General features: G+C 48.2%; 1 protein-coding gene across 1 annotated transcript in view; it reads left to right on the top strand.

Annotated features, from left to right (window-relative positions):
• The window catches only part of plekhg4 (pleckstrin homology domain containing, family G (with RhoGef domain) member 4), a 34,640-nt gene that overhangs the window by 1,472 nt on the left and 10,605 nt on the right, over positions 1-22,563 (top strand). The window contains exons 2-12 of the mRNA XM_069175105.1: positions 15,341-15,538; positions 16,043-19,055; positions 19,351-19,467; positions 19,723-19,846; positions 19,937-20,030; positions 20,298-20,387; positions 20,480-20,596; positions 20,775-20,873; positions 21,075-21,352; positions 21,667-21,784; positions 21,918-22,106. Coding sequence (XP_069031206.1) covers positions 15,341-15,538; positions 16,043-19,055; positions 19,351-19,467; positions 19,723-19,846; positions 19,937-20,030; positions 20,298-20,387; positions 20,480-20,596; positions 20,775-20,873; positions 21,075-21,352; positions 21,667-21,784; positions 21,918-22,106 — 4,437 coding nt within the window. The remainder of the gene's footprint in view (positions 1-15,340; positions 15,539-16,042; positions 19,056-19,350; positions 19,468-19,722; positions 19,847-19,936; positions 20,031-20,297; positions 20,388-20,479; positions 20,597-20,774; positions 20,874-21,074; positions 21,353-21,666; positions 21,785-21,917; positions 22,107-22,563) is intronic.

Below are 22,563 nucleotides of genomic sequence, written 5' to 3' on the forward strand. Positions count from 1 at the left end.
TCCATCACTCAGCGCCCGCCCACACAGATATTCAACCAATCAGATTGCAGCACAGACACCTTCAGTCAGGAACAAAACTACCCACTAATGTAGGGGGCGCTGTCACCAAACACATCAACGTGTTGAAAGGAACATGTGAAGGAATTTAAGGCTAATTGATATCACTAATCCTCTCTTCTGATTGGCTGACAGTTTTCTGAGTGACACATCCAGACCAATCACAGGTTTTACTTGCGGCCTGTTGACTCCATGTAAAATGTCGGACAGGACGAGACGCATGACATCACCGTGAGTCTGTGACGTCACAGACCGACAGGAAGTCCAAACGGGCTGTGTGTATTTCTCTGAGGACTGAAACTCTTTTCCGATCAGCGCCGAGGGGTCGAAGGTGTTCACTGCTCTGCTGCTATTTAAAGACCCACTGTCTAAAAAATGTCCTCACAACTGCTGCCAACAGCCTGTGTGTGTGTGTGTGTGTGTGTGTGTGTGTGTGTGTGTGTGTGTGTGTGTGTGTGTGTGTGTGTGTGTGTGTGTGTGTGTGTGTGTGTGTGTGTTGGAGCAGCTGTTTGTGTGGCTCCTGGGCTTCAAACAGACCAGTGGGAGGAGCTTCAGTCTGAGTTTTCAGTCCAGCAGCTCCTCTGAGCACATGCTGCTGTGTTCAGTGTGCTGTCTGGAGGTCTGGAGGTCTTCCTCGTGTCCGGATCAGCTTCAGTTTGGATTACCGTGTTACCGAGGGTGAGTGTCTTCTCCTCCTGCTGTTTTATTTATTTATTATTTTATTCATACTGAGAGGAGTGTCTTAAATGTTCCACCTGCTGCATGAAAAGCTGTAAAAAAAAAAAAAAAAAGAGGATCTTAAAAGTGGTGAACCTGAACTGGATCTCAGGGACCTGAAGGACTCTGCGGTCCTGGAATTCCTGGAATGTCAGGGAGTTTTATAGGAGGAGTTTTCAAGGTGAATGTGAGAGCAGCATCAGAGCAGAACTGATGTGAACACGAGAATGAAGAAACGCAGTCTGTTTCTAAAAGAGTTCCTAGCTTCAGGTCTGTAAAATGGTTCTGATCCAGAAGTGTCTTCAGCTGCAATACCAGCGAGTGCCACTAGAGGTCGGCTCCAAAAAGCCTCCGGCTCCATAGACTCCCATTCAACTTCTCTCATCAAATCCAAAGTGAATAAAATGTGTCCATCAGTTATCTCGGTGTTGTTAGCTAAAGTCACTCCTTCTTATTAGTTTTCTGGAGGTCCATCTGAAAATAATCCCTCATTCATTAGAAAAGAAGATTCAAGAAGACCTGTTTTTGGGGGCGTGTCTGTTTGATTGACAGGCCTGTGGTGCAGTCAGGTTACAGCTATCGGTGGGCGGGACGTAGTATCGTTTCTGATCAGATCGGTCAGATCCACCGTTGGCTCCTCCCCCAGCTCGTCCAAATATGGTCACTTCCTGCTCCAAACCAAAGATGGTGACGGACAGAATCCGAAAACAACGGGTGATGTCACTGTTGGGGTGTAACTACTTCAACATCCAAGTCATTCATATTAATGTGTGTGTGTGTGTGTGTGTGTGTGTGTGTGTGTGTGTGTGTGTGTGTGTCACTGAAGGGTTCAGCTGCTGTTCGAGGCTTCAACTCTCGTTTATTAGTTTAGAGCTCGAGTTAGGAACACATCATGTCAATGAAAATCCCCCCAGAGAGAGTCTGACCTGAAACACGCACACACACGCACGCACACACACACACACACACACACACACACACACACACACACACACACACACACGGGGACAAGCTCCCACCTGCAGCAGCTATGCAGCCTCTGGATAATTAACCCCCTCACATATTTTAAACGCCTCAGTGAGATGCTGTGTGTGTGTGTGTGTGTGTGTGTGTGTGTGTGTGTGTGTGTGTGTGTGTGTGTGTGTGTGTGTGTGTGCGCGTGTGTGTGTGTGTGCATTGAGGTGATGGATGTGTGTGTCCTCCTCTCAGCTCATTGGTCTCCGCGGTGATCAGGCGTTTTCGGAACAAATGTTTTTAAGAACTGAAGAGGTTCTAAGTTGTTGTTGTTGTTGTTGTTTGCATTCACACCACCAATACTAGCTGGGAAAACGACGTAGGTGTTGTTTGCCGGCCGGCGTAGCGTTTCACCACTTATTTTTTTGTATTCCTCCAAGTGAGGAAATAAAGTTTTCAGTTTTTGTCGATCTGGTTGAAATTCATAAAAAAAAAATTATTGTTTCATTCAAAGAGAGTCAATAAAAATACAAATTTAAAGTCTTGTATTGTGAACCATGTGCAGGGACGTGTTGTGGCTGAAGTCGGATGATCAAACTTTAGATAAATAATCCAGAACAACCTTCAGCGCTTCAACAAACAACGACCAGTAAATGAAGCGTATTTCCATATTTCTCCTGGTCGAACTGACTTTGTTCTCGCGTGTCTGAGCTGGATGTTCACCTGCAGGCTGGAAACTTTTCATTTCCTCCCCAGATGCCTCACAGTCGCCCGTCCTGTCTCTGGTTTTACCCACAATGCACTGCGCTGTTCGGCAGCAGCGGCGGATCGTTCCACATGTGGACCCGAATACTGAGCAGGCAGTCTCAAATACCGCTGACCTTTGACCTCAGAGGAACACACTGTTTCAGTCAGATGTAAAACATCATGAGCCCCCCACCCCCGCCCCCTCAAGTCATCATTGAAGGTCAAAGGTCACCTCGGCGTCTGGGGCCAACATGATGAATTTCTCCCTTCGCCGTGAAGGGTGGAATAGTGTGTGTGTGTGTGTGTGTGTGGCGGGGAGAGGGGGGTGGGGGTGGGGGGGGACATAACATGAAAACAACAATAATAATAATTGATGAATAGATATCTGGTCATTACATCTTTACAGCTGTTGCGCTGCATCGCTTTGTTTGAAGAAGTGTTCCTCTCCTCCTCCTCCTCCTCCTCTCCCTCTCCCTCCTCCTCCTCTCCCTCATCCTCCTCCTCCTCCTCTCCCTCTCCCTCCTCCTCCTCTCCCTCATCCTCCTCCTCCTCCTCTCCCTCTCCCTCCTCCTCCTCTCCCTCCTCCTGTTTGTCCCTCTGTTGTCACTTAATGTGACAGGAAACAGACACACAGTGAACACAGACACAGAGCAGGTTAATGGGGTTAATGGTGTCTCTCAGGAGATCAGTCAGTGGAGGCGGAGATGCCCCCTCCCCCCCTCCCTCCCCCAACACATGTTCAGGAAAACATGTTCATAGTGTTGTGATGTCATCGGCTGATTGTCGACACGTCTGTTAAATGTGACGGTGAACATCTTCAGTTGGCGTCGCGTGTTGCTCGTTGGCGTCGCGTGTTGCTCGTTGGCGTCGCGTGTTGCTCGTTGGCGTCGCGTGTTGCTCGTTGGCGTCACGTGTTGCTCGTTGGCGTCGCGTGTTGCTCGTTGGCGTCGCGTGTTGCATGTTGCTCGTTGGCGTCATGTGTTGCTCGTTGGCGTCGCGTGTTGCATGTTGCTCGTTGGCGTCACGTGTTGCTCGTTGGCGTCGCGTGTTGCATGTTGCTCGTTGGCGTCATGTGTTGCTCGTTGGCGTCGCGTGTTGCATGTTGCTCGTTGGCGTCACGTGTTGCTCGTTGGCGTCATGTGTTGCTCGTTGGCGTCGCGTGTTGCATGTTGCTCGTTGGCGTCATGTGTTGCTCGTTGGCGTCGCGTGTTGCATGTTGCTCGTTGGCGTCACGTGTTGCTCGTTGGCGTCGCGTGTTGCTCGTTGGTGCCGCGTGTTGCATGTTGCTCGTTGGTGTCATGTGTTGCTCGTTGGCGTCATGTGTTGCTCGTTGGCGTCGCGTGTTGCATGTTGCTCGTTGGTGTCATGTGTTGCTCGTTGGCGTCATGTGTTGCTCGTTGGCGTCATGTGTTGCATGTTGCTCGTTGGCGTCACGTGTTGCTCGTTGGCGTCGCGTGTTGCTCGTTGGTGCCGCATGTTGCTCGTTGGTGTCATGTGTTGCTCGTTGGCGTCATGTGTTGCTCGTTGGCGTCGCGTGTTGCATGTTGCTCGTTGGCGTCACGTGTTGCTCGTTGGCGTCGCGTGTTGCTCGTTGGCGTCGCATGTTGCTCGTTGGTGTCATGTGTTGCTCGTTGGCGTCATGTGTTGCTCGTTGGCGTCGCGTGTTGCATGTTGCTCGTTGGTGTCATGTGTTGCTCGTTGGCGTCATGTGTTGCTCGTTGGCGTCGCATGTTGCTCGTTGGTGTCATGTGTTGCTCGTTGGCGTCATGTGTTGCTCGTTGGCGTCGCGTGTTGCTCGTTGGTGTCATGTGTTGCTCGTTGGCGTCATGTGTTGCTCGTTGGCGTCGCATGTTGCTCGTTGGTGTCATGTGTTGCTCGTTGGCGTCATGTGTTGCTCGTTGGCGTCGCATGTTGCTCGTTGGTGTCATGTGTTGCTCGTTGGCGTCATGTGTTGCTCGTTGGCGTCGCGTGTTGCATGTTGCTCGTTGGCGTCACGTGTTGCTCGTTGGTGCCGCGTGTTGCTCGTTGGTGCCGCGTGTTGCATGTTGCTCGTTGGTGCCGCGTGTTGGTGGTCGAAGGGTTTTATTGAACATGATCAGGAGACCAACAGGATTAATACTGAAGCTGATGAAAAGGATATTTAATTGATCATATTGATCACCAAAGCGTCTCCGTCTGTCACATCCGTCACACAAGCTGATTATCTGCTGAGTCATCTCAGGGAGGTCACGGTCAGCAGTCCCGAACTCAACCACACCTGCAAATCTGTTTATAACAGAGTTCATGATGCTTACAGAGGTCTGCCAGCAGAGGGAGACACAGAGACTGGAGGCCAGGAGGAAGGGGGAGGGGCCGGGGAGGAATGACTGGCAGCTAGTGGGCGGGGCTTAACATGTGAGAGGTTCAACTGTGAGTTCCAGCAGTCAGAGCTGTGGGGACAAGAGACACTAACACAGCACAAAGACAGACAGACGCAGAAAGACAGACAGACAGACAAGGTGTAAAATGTCTCTCTGGATTAACCAGCTGCTGACACACTGCACACATCATGGTAAGATCACTAACTTCACTCTCAGCGTGTGTGTGTGTGTGTGTATGTGTGTGTGTGTGTGTGTGTGTGTGTGTGTGTGTGTGTGTGTGTGTGTGTTGTAAGGGTTGTTGTGACGGGGGATGGGACAGGGTGTTGCGTTTCCATGAAGGTGTATGCTTCAAACATTTGTCCTGAGGTGTGTGTTCTGTTGGTTAAACAGTCATTACTGTCAGTGTGTGTGTGTGTGTGTGTGTGTGTGTCAGTACATGTTAAACACACACCTCCTTACAGGATCTCAGCAGTGTTGCCATGTTGTCTGTCAGAACTTTAGTTTCCAGATACATATGACCTGCCGCACTGAATTCTGGGTAAAATGCAGCAGCAGACATGAATGTTTGTGTGTGTGAGGAGGCTGCTGCACAACATATCAGTGTGTGTCCCTCAGCACCTCCTGTAGTCTGTCTGCTGGTCCTGGTTCTGCTCCTGGTCCTGGTCTGGTGTCAGCTGACCCTGCTGATCAATGAGGTCATACCTTCACCTTCACCTTCACTCATTGATCTCTTTGTGTTGAGTTGTGATGAAATGTTATTGATCTGAGTCTCGACCTGAAGGAGTGATAAAAAGGAGGCGGAGCCTGACAGACTCCGGATGTCATACCTTCATAGGAAAGATGTTGGTCCCTGATCAATAAGCAGGTTTATTGTCATTGAGTTCTGCCTTGACCTTCAGTCCTGTCACTCTGATTGGAGGATTGATCTGTATGGAGAGTCACGGTAAATCTATCAGGAGGGTCCGGATCACAGCTGAGACCTGGACCCATCAGAACCTCCTGTTACTTTATCACTTCAGGACAGCCTGTTGTTGTTGTTGTTATTATTGTTGTGTTATATGAAGATGTTGATGATGAAGATGAAGCTGTAGTAAGGTGTGGTGTTGTTGTTGTTGTTGTTGTTGTTGTTGTTGTTGTCGTCCGTCCTCAGCAGAAACAGACATTGACGATGCGTCAGCGCTCTTCCTCCCACACTGTCAACTTCAGACGTGTCTGGACGTGTGCAGGGGCTGCTGGGTAAAAAGAGGGAGGGGTCTGAGGAATGTTGAGGTGATGAGTGAACAAGTGGTAGCGCAGAGAGGAAGAGGAGGAGACAGCTGTCAGAGGAAGAGTTGGAGAGGAGGAGATGGAGGTCAGAGAGGAAGAGGAGGAGACGGCGGTCAGAGAGGAAGAGTTGGAGACGGCGGTCAGAGAGGAAGAGTTGGAGACGGCGGTCAGAGAGGAAGAGGAGGAGAGGAGGAGACGGAGGTCAGAGAGGAAGAGTTGGAGACGGCTGTCAGTCGGAGATGGCGGTCAGAGAGGAAGAGGAGGAGACGGAGGTCAGAGAGGAAGAGTCTCAGGTCTGCATGTGGATCATGTTTAACACACTGACATTGGCCCCGCCCCCTGATGAGAGCTGTGTTCCTGCCACTTCTCAGGTCAGATGTCACCTGCAGGCTGCAGCGCCACTGGAAAGGCTTTTATTTCTGCGGTGTGTCAGCGACAGGAAGTGCTCGTTGTCCAGGTGTTGAGTGGGACGGACCACAGACAGAGTCCTGGTCTCAGATCCAGTGTTGGTCTCCCACAGATCTGGCCTGAAACCTGAACTCCCCCTCCCCCCTGCCAACGTCTGGGATCCCAACAACCCTCCCCCCTCCCCGCCTGAATTTAACACCAGAAGAAGAACTGTGACCGACTTCAGCTGAAACCTGCAGCGTTTTATTCTAAAATCACAGATTGTCTGTAAAAACCCAAAGATCAGCAGAAGTTCAAACAGCAAAAATATCTCCTTTTCAGCCAGCAGCCCTTCATCCTCTCCTCCTCATCATCAACACAGTTTTCTCCCCACTTTCAGCTGTAAGACACTTTTTCTTGAATGAATGTGATTTTTTTTAAAACCATCTTATTTTGACAGCAGCTGCAGCCTTTGTTTTCTATATTAGAGGTTTCTATGACGTGCAGCAGGATTATTATCACAGGAAATCAACACATATGACTCTTTATCAGAGAGTTCTGATTCCTGCAATTTTAACTGCAAAGAAAGTGACTTAAAACTTCATGACATTTTTGGTAAAAGCTGAAAAAAACCCTGAAATTGTGGAGGAACTGATTTTTTAATATAATAAAAGAATATATTTTTGTATTAATGATGCACGCGATGAGGGACCTCTTCATCATCCGCATCATCAGATAGATAGATAGATAGATAGATAGATAGATAGATAGATAGATAGATAGATAGATAGATAGATAGATAGATAGATAGATAGATAGATAGATCATAGAATAGATAGATAGATAGATAGATAGATAGATAGATAGATAGATAGATAGATAGATAGATCATAGAATAGATAGATAGATAGATAGATAGATAGATAGATAGATAGATAGATAGATAGATAGATAGATCATAGAATAGATAGATAGATAGATAGATAGATAGATAGATAGATAGATAGATAGATAGATAGATAGATCATAGAATAGATAGATAGATAGATAGATAGATAGATAGATAGATAGATAGATAGATCATAGAATAGATAGATAGATAGATAGATAGATCATAGAATAGATAGATAGATAGATAGATAGATAGATCATAGAATAGATAGATAGATAGATAGATAGATAGATAGATAGATAGATCATAGAATAGATAGATAGATAGATAGATAGATAGATAGATAGATAGATAGATAGATCATAGAATAGATAGATAGATAGATAGATAGATAGTTAGATAGATAGATCATAGAATAGATAGATAGATAGATAGATAGATAGTTAGATAGATAGATCATAGAATAGATAGATAGATAGATAGATAGATAGTTAGATAGATAGATCATAGAATAGATAGATAGATAGATAGATAGATAGATAGATAGATAGATAGATAGATCATAGAATAGATAGATAGATAGATAGATAGATAGATAGATAGATAGATAGATAGATAGATAGATAGATAGATAGATAGATAGATCATAGAATAGATAGATAGATAGATAGATAGATAGATAGATAGATAGATAGATAGATCATAGAATAGATAGATAGATAGATAGATAGATAGATAGATAGATAGATCATAGAATAGATAGATAGATAGATAGATAGATAGATAGATAGATCATAGAATAGATAGATAGATAGATAGATCATAGAATAGATAGATAGATAGATAGATAGATAGATAGATAGATAGATCATAGAATAGATAGATAGATAGATAGATAGTTAGATAGATAGATCATAGAATAGATAGATAGATAGATAGATAGATAGATCATAGAATAGATAGATAGATAGATAGATAGATAGATAGATAGATAGATAGATAGATAGATAGATAGATAGATCATAGAATAGATAGATAGATACTTTATTAATCCCACAATGGGAAATGGTTTCGCTACAGCAGCATTATAAATACAGGAAAAGCAATAAAACAACAGTAAAATATTAAATATAAAAATGCACAGTATATACAATAAAATAAAATAGAATAATTAAATTAATTTAAATTAAAACTAACTAAACAATAGTGCAAAGATTTAAACAAACAAGAAAACAGACAACCAACAGTGTTATTGTGTGATGGATTTTGCCAGAGGTGAGTTATTGTACAGTCTTATTGCGTCATCATCAGTGTGTAGAGACGGATGTGGTCTCGGCCTCAGGTTACTGCGGCAACAGGATGAGGAAGGTGATGAGGATGATGTCCGGGTCTGACCTCAGATCAGCAGGACTGAAACGTTTTGGCTGTGAATATTGAGACGCATCTTCACCCCCGACATCATGACTTCTGACGGTTGGGGCTCGGCCCCTCGGGGCCCCTGCAACCTCCCCAGCACCCACACAGATTAGCTTGGTCCTTAAATCAAGTGACGTCCCAGAGGGAGAGGAGCTTCACCTCTTTACCTCCACTCAGAGTGGCCTTGAAGTCTTTGTGCTCAGCTCACTGAGCAGCATGAGAATTATTCAGAGAGGTGTGTGTGTGTGTGTGTGTGTGTGTGTGTGTGTGTGTGTGTGTGTGTGTGTGTGTGTGTGTGTGTGTGTGTGTGTGTGTGTGTGGATCATCTGGCCAACTGTCAGGTCTCCGCTGTGGGAAAAAGTCTAATCTTCTGTTTTAAGAAAAGCTAGCTGCAGGTCGAGGTCGGGGCTCGGCCCTATCAGTCTCAGCTCTGAGGCCTCTTTGCCCCGCCCCCTCCCCTTCCTCCCCCTCCTCCTCCTCTTCTCCCAGCAGCCCCAGCTGCTCTTATGGAGGTGTGAACTGCTGTGAAAACACAAGAAACAAAAAGACTCAGCAGGTCTGTTGTTGTTGTTTTCGTTCTGCGGTTGCGGTGAAAAAAAACCCACAGAAGAAGAAACAGGACGGCAGCAGTTTGTTCTGAAAGGTTTCAAATGAAAGCTTTTTGTTGTGACTCTGATGCTGGAGCTCAGTGAGGTCAAAGGTCAAACCTGCAGCCGCCTCCAGTCGCTGTGTTTTCAGAGCAGGTGTGTGTATGTGTGTGTGTGTGTGTGTGTGTGTGTGTGTGTGTGTGTGTGTGTGTGTGTGTGTGTGTGTGTGTGCATACAGTGTGTATATGTGCGTGATGGTGATGTGTCCTGACAGGCTGGTATCTGTAACATTCCTGTTTGTGTTATCAGTGAGTCGTCTCCTCTTCTCCCCCTCGACCCCCCCGGCAGCCGCTCTCGTGCTGTGATTGGTCCACAGCGTAGAGTAAAGGCTGTTCCACGCCATGCGGCCGTTGTGACTTTTTTCGTTCGGTGATCCGTGGAGCGAGTTGAGATCAGACGGACGAGAACCGGCGCGTTGAAACAAGCCGCGGCACGTCAAAACCATCCGAGAGGAAACGTGGAGACGAGCTCAGGAACTCTCCGGAGGTTCAACGGGTCTCCGGAGAACATCGTCTCATTCAGAAATCTGACGTCAGACAACAGAAAATCTTCAACACACCCACTTACAGCCCAGTGTTCCTGAGCCCATGCAGTGATTTCCACTAATGAATCGTGGCTGTTTTAAAAGCGGTTTCGCCTGAGGACCCAGACAAACATCAGGTTTTGGGTCAAACTCTGGTCAACAGAGACCCTAACTTGAGTTTAGCTGGTTTTTAGCAAAATTAGCTGTTTGCTAGCATTGTTAGGTGGTTGTCGGTGAGGGGGCGTGGCCTCATTGTGGTCGGAGGGGAACGTACAGATGTGCCGCCTTCACAACATTTGATGGTTTCAGCATGTGGACGATTGTGGATCTGACTCAAGCCGACAGCTGCTCCGTCCTGTCACGGCTCACTTAGAGCGGGGTCAAAGGTCACGTCTCCCGTGGGTCCCTCTCCTTCGTAGCTCCTCCCTCCCGACGCCGTGTCACTGCGATTGGTTACTAAAAAAGATCACGACCTCTCCTGTTTGGAAGCCATGACCCCTTTTATGGTCTGAATGACTTCAACCTGCTGCAGACTCCTCCTCCTCCTCTTCTTCACCATCCTGCTCCTCCTGCTCCACCACCACCTCCTCCTCCTTCACACCCTGCAGGAACTGGTTTGATCACTCAGGTCCCTCCAGGGTGAGTCCGGATGCCGCTGTCTATTCATCAGAACCAGCAGAACCCGAGCGGTTGGTTTAGTTCACTAGTAGTTAATCCATCGGGTGATGAATCGCCAACCTTCAGTCCTCGACCGCAGATCCTTTAAAACATCAAGAGTCACTACTTACAGTTTAAATAAAGTTTTATTGAAGGAGCGGCAGAGTCGCACTGTAGCTCCAGATCGGTGTCCTCCAGCAGCCAATCACATCTGTTGATCCCAGACTGAACACAGGCGACAGGATTTCACTCCATCAGCTGTCAGAGCATTGATTGATTTATCGATCGAGGGATTCATTTACTTTTAGTTCAACCAATCCGTTGACGGTCTCGTATAATCTCGTCCTAGTTTAGAGTCGGATTTGTTTTTACTTCGGCGCGCGGTCACATGGACACTGTGTAACCATGGTAACCATACACAATAAGAATGGAGACTGGAGTTGTAACCACGGTGACCTCACACCTTCGTCTCCGTGTGCTGAAACATGTTGATCAGGTGTGTCCGGTCGCTCCTGGTATCAAACCTGTGTGTGTGTGTGTGTGTGTGTGTTTGTACTGAGTCAGTTTCCATGGTGACGGTCAGTTGTTGTTTTTATGCAAGTTAAAACAGCTGACTCTGAATCAGAGCGCAGCACGGGAAGCGGCTTTAATCCACCGGTTTGACCTCTGACCTCTGTGTAATGGATCAGTTTGTGTTGTGGTCGATCTCAGGAGGGGAAACTCTTCTGTTTTTGTTTTCTGAGTCAATGAAACACTGTGACGCTGAATGAAAGTAAAAACGCTGGTTTTACGACTGGACTCTGGTCCGTGGAGGATAATGAGGTTCTTATTCAGAGTGGGTGGCCTCTCCTTCTCCCATGGGAACCTCACTTAGCCTGCTTTGATGCCCCCCTCCCCCCGGCTGAGCTGCAGTCTTTACACTATAATCCTCACTTTTGTGATTCCTGTGGTTGGATTTCATTCGTCTGTGTTTTCACTCAGAAACAAGCAGCAGTAAAGACAGGAAATCTACAGTTTTTTTGGTCTGAATGGTCATTTTTTTTAGAGAGAAAACTGTCTCTGTTGTCTCACGCATCCTGAAAAAACCTGGAAAAAACCTGGAGCGTTCCAGGAAACTGAGTAGAAACAGGAGAAACGTTGAGGCGCTGAACGGTCCGATCTGACCAGCAGCTGAGAAGGATGTTCAGGCAGAGACTTTTAATGCCTCACAAAGCCGTGGGCCTTGAACGCACCATGACTCACGTGCAACAGCTGCTGCCTGAATAATACAGGAGAAAGTCACTCTGACACACCTGTTGCAGTGAAAGCTGTTTAAGCCTGAACGCTGTTTAAAAGCCTCTTTTACTCTTCAGACACAGAAGACAAAGGTATAATCTTTACAGGTTGTTGGTTCCTGATTGACAGAAGGACAGACTGTCCATCGTCCACATGTGGTCACATCCTGAATGTGACTCTGATCTAAACTGCTGATTGTTTGATCTTCTGCGTGTCGGGTTCAACGTGTGAAACATCCACCTTTTACAAATCTGGAGCTTCTCTGCAGCAACATCCAGATTTGAAGCATCGTCTGCTGTCATGGCAACGACTTTGTGTTCTATCAGAATCAGATTTATTGGACAAATTCCTTCCAAGTCTTCTCTACATATATGATATGATTCTGGACAGACGGAGGGAGACTGACAGCTGACTGATAGAGGACGGAAACAAACGGGAGGAGAGGATTCCAGTTTTGGACTGTTATGGACTTGATCATTGACAGGTTTTGGACTTGGTCTTTGACAAGTTTTGAACTTGGTTTTGGACTTGGTTTTGGACTTGGTCTTTGACAGGTTTTGGACTTGGTTTTAGACAGGTTTTGGACTTGGTTTTGGACTTGGTCTTTGATAGGTTTTGGACTTGGTTTTAGACAGGTTTTGGACTTGGTCTTTCACAGGTTTTGGACTTGGTTTTGGACTTGGTTTTAGACAGGTTTTGGACTTGGTTTTGGACTTGGTTTTAGACCGGTTTTGGACTTGGTTTTGGACTTGGTTTTAGACAGGTTTTGGACTTGGTTTTGGACTTGGTTTTAGACCGGTTTTGGACTTGGTTTTGGACTTGGTTTTAGACAGGTTTTGGACTTGGTTTTGGACTTGGTTTTAGACCGGTTTTGGACTTGGTTTTGGACTTGGTTTTGGACTTGGTTTTAGACCGGTTTTGGACTTGGTTTTGGACTTGGTTTTGGACTTGGTTTTAGACCGGTTTTGGACTTGGTTTTCGACCGGTTTTGGACTTGATCTTTGACAGGTTTTGGACTTGGTCTTTGACAGGTTTTGGACTTGATTTGAACTTTGTTTTGGTTAGTGTGAAGCTTATTTCAGACCTCTGAAGTGTCAGTTCTTCTCTATGGTTCAGGTCTGGTATCGAGCTCAGTGACACACACTGTATTAATGAAGTTGCTGAAGGGAAGGAGAGAAACACTTTTTGGCTTTGGAGTCGTGTCTGCTCTGACTGTTACTGTAAAATATTTATAACTACAGAACCGAGTTCTCTGCTGAGAGATGTCTATAAATATCTGTTGTTTTAAAAGTGATGAGGATGTCCAGAAGCTGCTGCAGGTGTAAACACAGTATCATGTCCGCAGAGTCCACTGTATGTTGGACGTCAGTGAGCGTCTGTTTATATTCAGCCTGGTTGTATCCTAAAATTTTTAGCACGATGCTGTTTGAAACTCTGCCTACTCCGTCTTTGTTTTTGGCGTCAGCAGTTTGAACTCATGATCAAAAATCCCCCCCGCTCCCTGCAGCCGGCGTCATCTGATACCCCGCTGCTAATATTGGCCTCAGCCCTACTTCTGGGTGCCAGTTGTTGTGCGTGCATCTCAGCCGGCTGAGTCATGTCCAGAATATTCAGTTCAGAAGAGGCTTAATGCAGGTTTAACTCTGGCTGAATGCTGGCCGAATACTGGCCGAATACTGGCTGAATACTGGCTGAATACTGGCTGAATACTGGCTGAATACTAGCTGAATACTAGCCGAATACTGGCTGAATACTGGCTGAATACTGGCTGAATACTGGCTGAATACTAGCTGAATACTAGCCGAATACTGGCTGAATACTGGCTGAATACTGGCTGAATACTGGCTGAATACTGGCTGAATACTAGCTGAATACTAGCCGAATACTGGCCGAATACTGGCCGAATACTGGCTGAATGCTGGCTGAATGCTGGCCGAATACTGGCTGAATACTGGCTGAATACTGGCTGAATGCTGGCTGAATGCTGGCCGAATGCTGGCCGAATGCTGGCCGAATACTGGCTGAATACTGGCTGAATACTGGCTGAATACTGGCTGAATACTAGCCGAATACTGGCTGAATACTGGCTGAATGCTGGCTGAATGCTGGCCGAATACTGGCTGAATACTGGCTGAATACTAGCCGAATACTGGCCGAATACTAGCCGAATACTGGCTGAATACTGGCTGAATGCTGGCTGAATGCTGGCCGAATACTGGCTGAATACTGGCTGAATACTGGCTGAATGCTGGCTGAATGCTGGCCGAATACTGGCTGAATACTGGCTGAATACTGGCTGAATGCTGGCTGAATGCTGGCCGAATACTGGCTGAATACTAGCTGAATACTGGCTGAATGCTGGCCGAATACTGGCTGAATACTGGCTGAATGCTGGCTGAATGCTGGCCGAATACTGGCTGAATACTGGCTGAATACTGGCTGAATACTGGCTGAATACTAGCCGAATACTGGCTGAATACTGGCTGAATGCTGGCTGAATGCTGGCCGAATACTGGCTGAATACTGGCTGAATACTGGCTGAATGCTGGCTGAATGCTGGCCGAATACTGGCTGAATACTGGCTGAATACTGGCTGAATGCTGGCTGAATGCTGGCCGAATACTGGCTGAATACTAGCTGAATACTGGCTGAATGCTGGCCGAATACTGGCCGAATACTGGCTGAATGCTGGCCGAATACTGGCTGAATACTGGCCGAATACTGGCTGAATACTGGCCGAATACTGGCTGAATGTTGGCTGAATGTTGGCCGGATAAGGAGGATAAGATCTTCCTGATGTCTCCTGTGATTCATCTGCTTGGAAACCAGAGAACAGACAGTTCAGAAGCTGCCTGAGAATCTGTCTGTTTTTAAGTTTCCTCTGGTATCCCAGTGATCAGTGATGTTTGTCTGAACTCCCATGATGCATTGCAGGCAGGAGCTGCTCACACACAGTTCATCCAGCTCTCACTAAACACTAGTAGCAGGTAACCACAGCTAATTAACATGAAGCTGCAGCTGCTGTCAGTCAGAGTGGTTTAACATTAGAGGTCTTAACATGTGGAACTAAAGAGGAAGAGGAGGAAGCAGAAACACACGGTTGCACCTAAACTGCTAAAGTCATCGTGCAAATGTGTGTCATCACACACACACACGTGTACCGGCTGTTCTTTTTACTGACCAGTATCTGCTACTCCCAGACCAGTGGATCCAGTTACCGCAGCAAATGGGGCCTCCCAGCCACACCTGCAGGGGCTGCTGGGTGCGTCCTCTGTCAGCCTCAAATGATGAAGAGCTACTTTTTGTTGACAAACATCAAACAGGTGTTTGTTTCGAGGCGTGTGTTACAGACGTGACGGACACATGCTCCTGCTGGAGTCTGCAGCCGACGTGACAGTCCAAAACAAACAAGTATTTACGTGTGTCCTTCACTTCCTTTCAGGACTCTGACTCTTTGGACCGCTGCATCCAGACTGCTCTGGCAGCCCTCTACCCACCCTTCCAGGCCACGTCCCCGACTGTCCTCTGTCAGGTCCTCAACGTGGTGGAGAGCTGCTACAGAGGAGACAGCCTCCGCTACCTGATCCACTTCCTGCTGCCCGCAAAGACACTCTTACAAAACCTCCAGCAGGATGCCTGTGTGAGTATCTCTGATCTGTGTGAGGGTGAGGACAACCGTCCCCTCTGTATGGACTACCGTCCTGTGTAAGAACTACTGCCCTGTCTCCAAGGGCTACCATCCTGTCTCTAAGGACTACTGTCCCGTCTCTAAGGACTAGCGTCCCATCTGTAAGGACTAGCATCCCATCTCTAAGGACTACGTCCTGTCTCTAAGGACTACCGTCCTGTCTCTAAGGGCTACTGTACCTTCTCTAAGGGCTACCGTCCCGTCTCTAAGGACTACTGTCCCGTGTTTAAACAGTCGGTCCTCAGCTGACAGAACGTGGACCATCCTTATGTTTGTTGTCAGGCAGATGATCCTTGTGTCTGTGATGTAATGACTTTCACTGATGAGTCAAACAGCCCCGCCCCTTCCGATCCTGTCTCCTCTTGCCTGTTGGGGCGAGTTTGTGTAGTGGTCGGTCGAGGTGACGCTCGTCTCCACTCTCTGACATCATCGTCTCCTCCTCCTCCTCCTCCTCAGGTGCAGTACTGCGACCTGGTGTTTCATCATGAAGGTTGGCCTCTGTGTGTCCACGAGAAGGTGATTGTCCAGCTCTGTCCTCTGGACCAGCGCCTCCTCTGTCCAGGAGACTTCTACCTGCTGGTTTCTCCTGCTGCTGCTCCGCGAGCACACAGCGCCTCCTGCAGGAGCAGCGTCTCCTTCGCCCCCCGCCTGCTCCTGTGCAGCGTGTCGGCCGGCGACCACCATGTGGAGCAGCAGGAGGTGTCGGAGGTAGCTCTGCGCTCCCTCTTCAGCATGGCCTGGCTGGACTCTGTCAACAGGGAGAGGGAGCAGCGGGGAGCGTCCAGGCTGGAGCGCTGCCTCCTGTCGGCCCACGGAGACGTCTTCAGGGTCCCCTGGGAGGACCTGGTCTACCCACAATTCATCAGCCGGCCCCGCACCGTTCCGAAGGAGGACCAGGAGTCCTCCGTGAAGGACGGACATGCGCAAATCGACGCACCGCATGAAGACCGCATGAATACGAACTCAAGTCAGGACAAGAAGCTCCTCCCACCCTCAGAAAAAATCAACCAATCGCCAGCGAGCAGCGAGGGCGAGGAGTCGGAGGGCGAGTATGTGGAGCTGACGGAGCTCCCGCTGCCCCGCTTCTCCCCACAGAAAGGCTCCTTAACCCAGTCCATCAGCCTGCAGCACCGGGCCCGGACCAGCACACACACACACACTGCACACACACACACAGCTGCAGCAGCACACACACTCTCTGCACACACACACTCCTCCGGTGTGGAGGACAGCTCCCCCACTGGGCTCTGCTCCCGGCTCATCGAGGAGAACTTCAAACAGGACTGCGGTGGACCGGTCGTCCTCACCCCCGTCTCCTCCTCCTCTTCCTCTTCCTCCTCTTCCTCATCCTCTGCTCCTCCTGAAGTCGTGGGAACCTCCAGAACAGAAGGTACCGAATCAGGAAGGAGTCTGAATCTGCACTCTGAACAGATAAAAGAGGGGGAGGGGGAGGAGGAGGAGGAGAGAAGGGAAGACAGAGACCTGACGAAGACGAGGCATGAAGCCGTAGTGTTAGTCGGTGAGGGTGAAGAGGAGAAAAAACAGGAGGTGCAGGAGGAACAGCAACAGTTGGATGAGGCGAAGTATAGGTGGGATGAAGAGGAGGATGAAAGTGAAGAGGGAGAGGAAGGGTTGGATGAAGATGGAGAGGAAGAGGCAGAGGAGGTGGAGGTAGAGGAGGAGGTTCAAGTCATAGTCATGCAGCAGAGTCCAGAGAGACAGGAGGAGGAGCAAGTGAGGAGAGGAGGAGGAGAGATAGAAGAGGAAGAGAGAGGATGTGGAGAAGAGCACATAGATGAACACTCTTATTCTGAAAAGAAAACACACCGCGAGGACTTTTATTCTGAAAACAAAACACACAAGAACTCTTATGCTGAAAAGAAAACAAACAACGAGAACTCTTATTCTGAAAACAAAAGACACACTATGGACTTTTATTATGAAAGTACACTAGAAACACATCCCAAGTACTCTTATTCTGAAAAGAACACGCACGAGGACTCTTATTCTGAAAACAAAACACATCAGACACAACCCAAGGAGTCTTATTGTGAAAACAAACGACAAACACAACCTGAGGGCTCTTATTGTGAAAACACGATACAAACACAACCTGAGGGCTCTTATTGTGAAAACACGATACAAACACAACCTGAGGACTCTTATTGTGAAAATACAATACAAACACATCATGAGGACTCTTATTGTGAAAACATGATACAAACGCATCCTGAGGACTCTTATTGTGAAAATACGATACAAACACAACCTGAGGGCTCTTATTGTGAAAACACGATACAAACACAACCTGAGGGCTCTTATTGTGAAAACACGATACAAAAACATCCTGAGGACTCTTATTGTGAAAATACAATACAAACACATCATGAGGACTCTTATTGTGAAAACATGATACAAACGCATCCTGAGGACTCTTATTGTGAAAATACGATACAAACACATCCTGAGGACTCTTATTGTGAAAACACGATACAAACGCATCCTGAGGACTCTTATTGTGAAAATACGATACAAACACATCCTGAGGACTCTTATTGTGAAAACACGATACAAACGCATCCTGAGGACTCTTATTGTGAAAATACGATACAAACACATCCTGAGGACTCTTATTGTGAAAACACAATACAAACGCACTCCGAGGACTCTTATTGTGAAAACACAATACAAATGCACTCTGAGGACTCTTATTGTGAAAACACAATACAAATGCACTCCGAGGACTCTTATTGTGAAAACACAATACAAACGCACTCCGAGGACTCTTATTGTGAAAACACAATACAAACGCACTCCAAGGACTCTTATTGTGAAAACACAATACAAACACACCCCGAGGAGTCTTATTGTGAAAACACAATACAAACACACCCCGAGGACTCTTATTGTGAAAATAACCTACAAAGACACCCTGAGGAGTCTTATTGTGAAAACACAATACAAACGCACCCCGAGGACTCTTATTGTGAAAACACAATACAAACACACCCCGAGGAGTCTTATTGTGAAAACACAATACAAACACCCCCCGAGGAGTCTTATTGTGAAAACACAATACAAACGCATCCTGAGGACTCTTATTGTGAAAACACAATACAAACACCCCCCGAGGAGTCTTATTGTGAAAACACAATACAAACACACCCCGAGGACTCTTATTGTGAAAACACAATACAAACACACCCCGAGGACTCTTATTGTGAAAACACAATACAAACACACCCCGAGGACTCTTATTGTGAAAACACAATACAAACACACCCCGAGGAGTCTTATCGTGAAATGAGAACACCTCTGAGACACCTGCAGGAGTCCAGACCTCCTCGGAGCATCTCCTCCCTCAGGTCTGATCCCGAGGAGTCGGAGGGTGGACAGGAAGAGAAGGAGGAAGACGAAGAGGAGGAGGTGGAGGTTGGTGGAGGAGGAGCTGCAGAGCGACAGACTGAAGGTACACAAAAGTTTCTCCTCATCAGACCTTTTTCCTCTTTTCATCCCACAAACCATCGACTCTCTCTGTTCTCCTTTGTTACCTCCTCCTCCTCTGATTGGCTGAATTCCTCCTCCTCTTCCTCCTCTTCCTCCTCCCCATCTGCCCCCCCTCAGTACTCACCCTGACTCCGCCTCCTGTTCTAACCCCTCCCCTGGTGGTTGGTCAGTGTTGATAACCAGCTGTTGAACAGCTGATCTGATGTGTAAAGGCTCATTCTGCTTCCTTCCCATCACTGCGTTCTCTGTGTCTGCAGGTCCAACAGAACCAGAACCACCAGCAGCTGTCCCCGCAGTCCCAGTCCAGCTGTCCCGGTCGTCCCAGTCCAGGTTCTACTGCCTGCTGCTGAGGTCCGGAGCCGTGTGTCTGCCCGGTGAGAGAACATCATGTGTGAACCAGGGGTCACCTGAAGTCCTCCACAGGAGGTCCAGCTGCTGGTTACAGATGTTGAGCAGCTGCACTTCAAAACTGGGACCGGTTCTGTGACCCATGTGAAAACGAGTCTTTCTTTACATACCATCTCAGCCTAACATATATGTAGATAACATGTTATCATCACATGTTGGGACCGAGCAGGTGGAGGCGATGTGTGTTTTAAACATGTCCAACGGTGTGTGTCTCTCTGCAGGGACCAGGGACAGAAGTGGACGAGCTCTGCTGACCGTCTGCACCTCCGGCACCGTGTGGTCCGACCTGGACTGTGACGGCGCCGCGCTGCACCGCCTCATGCTCTACTACGCCTCCACCCTCAGGTATGGTAGGAGGCTCCGCCCTCCTCACAGCTCCCGCTCAGGTGACTGTGGACTTGTTCTCCCTCTGACATCACTTCCTCTGTGGAACAGGAAGGAGGTGCGAGCATTGGGGCTGACGGTGCTGGTGGATGCCCGCAGAGACAGCCCTGCCCTCCCGCTGTGCTCCGCCCTCCGGTGGCTGCAGGTGAGTCCGACTGAATTTATGAAAAACATAAACTCAACTGAATAAATAATAAAGCTGCAGCTCATCCAATCAGCTGACTGATCCATGAATAGAGGGAGGAGCTGTGATTGGTCAGCGACCAGCAGAGGACGTCGGTACGACTTCCTGAGGACACGATCATATCTAATCAATATGTATTGATCACAGGTGTTTCTCTCGCTGCTCTCTCTCTGTGTGTGTGTGTGTGTGTGTGTGTGTGTGTGTGTGTGTGTGTGTGTGTGTGTGTAGGAGGACTCTCCAGGCTCCGTCCACACTGTTTTAATTCTGGTCAATAAGGACTCTGGATCTCTGCGTGTGGACAAACCTGCAGCCACACAGGTAACACCTGACACCTGCTGCCCCTGTTGACTGCTGCTCACAGTGCAGACACCAACATGTGTGTGTGTGTGTTTGTGTGTGTTTGTGTGCAGGTGGAGGTGCTCAGCTCTCTGAAGTCGGTTCAGAAACACGTGGAGCTCCAGCAACTTCCTGCAGAGTACGGAGGATCGTTCATCTTCAGTCAGAGCAGCTGGATCAGCTTCAGATCGGTCAGTACACACACACACACACACACACACACACACACACACACACACACTCCTGCTATTTCAATATGAAGACAGTTCCAGCGGTCGAATGTTTGTTTGTCTCTGAAATAAAAACGTGTGTGCAGATCTGTGATGTCACACAGGAAGTTCATGTCTGTTTGTCCTCTGTGGTCATCAGCGGGTGGAGCAGCTGACCAATCAGTGTGAAGACGTCATCCAGCTGCTGCAGAAAACCATCGACACCCTGCAGACCACACCCCTACCTGATGCTGCCCAGGTAACACACTACACACACACACTGAACACACAACGATAGGAACGTTGGACGTAGTCCAGGAAGGTGTCCCGGTGTCCACAGGACAAGATGGATCCTTTCTACTTCATTCAAACTGATCAGTGATCACTGCGAGAGCTGCAGCCAATCAGGATGCAGCTGACAGGTTCTCAGGTGAACCTCTGTTCCGCCTCTCTGTTCCAGGACGCTCAGCTGCTGCTGTCCAGGTACAAGGCGCTGATGGGCAGCGTCCTCGAAGACAGACGATTGGTCCAGCTGCAGCAGGAGGGTGGGGCCTCCCTGTCGAGGCTCCGCAGGGAGGAGGGCGGCATGATGGAGGAGCAGCGGGCGGCGGTGGAGGCGGGTGGCGTCTCTCTACGAGCAGGTGGACGAGCTGCTGCACCGCCTGGTGACTCTGTCCAACTCCAGGACCCAGAACCTGGACTTCATCGTGGACTTCAGGAGCCTGGAGACGGGCTTTAGCCAGGTCGGTGTGAGCACGCTCAGTACGCACACACACACCTGTGCAGGTGTCAGAGCCAACTCCACCCGACATCCAACTCAACTCAAGTTTTTGATTCAAAAACAAAAAGTCTAGAAGCAAAGCGAATTTGTTTGAAATGTAAATAATTGTATTATTTGTTTACATATTTTTACTTTCAAACTTGATCTTTGATTGAAGTGCCGAATCTTTTTCTCTCAAAACTGTTTTTTTTATGCCAGACAGGTCAACTGAACTCTGTGTGTGTGTGTGTGTGTGTGTGTGTGTGTGTGTGTGTGTGTTCCCTCAGGTGAGCTCCTGGTTGGAGGAGGTCGGTGAGGTTCGTCTGAAGACTCTTGATGAACCGGAGGATTCTCTGGAGCTGCTGAACAGAAAACAGACGGACTTCAAGGAGTTCTACACAACTGCATATGTACGACATGCACACACACACACACACACACACACACACACACACACACACACACACACACACACACACACACACACACACACACACACACACACACACACAGTCATGACTGTCCCCTCCTGTCCGTCCTCAGGACCAGTGTAAGCGAGGTGAGGCCCTGCTGGCTCGTCTCCAGTCGTGGGACGTGTCCTCAGCTGACCTCCACGTCTACGAGGTCAAAGTTCAATCCTTCTGGGCGCAGCTGCAGGACTTCTCTCAGCGGGTCGACAGCACCGGGCAGAACATCGAGCGAGCTGTCCGACTGTTCCGCTTCCTGGACCAGGTACCCTCCCTGAGAACCCCTCTGGTGGTTCTGTTCTCCGTCTCTCAGTAGAACCGGGTTCTGATCCGAGAACAGAAAAGAACCTCCTGAACCATGTTTCAGAAATCTCACTTTAGTCCAAGGAGGTCTGGAGCTGGTCCTCCTCCTCCTCCTCCTCCTCCTCATATCGTGTCCCTGCAGTGAAACTGACAGCTCGTATTGAGGCCAGGAGGAGAAGGAGAGGGGGGGGGGCAGAAGTCTTTGTAAAGGACGAGGGGGACAGGGCCTTTGTCCTTATGACTGTACTGTAGCAGGGAGCTGTGTGTGTGTGTGTGTGTGTGTGTGTGTGTGTGTGTGTGTGTATGAGCCCCCCCCTCCACTCTCACTTTGTCTTGTTGTGATTGGACGGCCTGCTATTGGTAAAAACATGAGCGTCTGTCAATCTGAGTTTTTTTCGGAGACAGGCCCTGGTGGCCCT

Source organism: Embiotoca jacksoni, unplaced genomic scaffold (assembly GCF_022577435.1).
Source record: "Embiotoca jacksoni isolate LCO1_2020_lvr unplaced genomic scaffold, fEmbJac1.0.p SCAF_64, whole genome shotgun sequence".
In the NCBI taxonomy this organism is placed as follows: Eukaryota; Metazoa; Chordata; class Actinopteri; family Embiotocidae; genus Embiotoca; species Embiotoca jacksoni.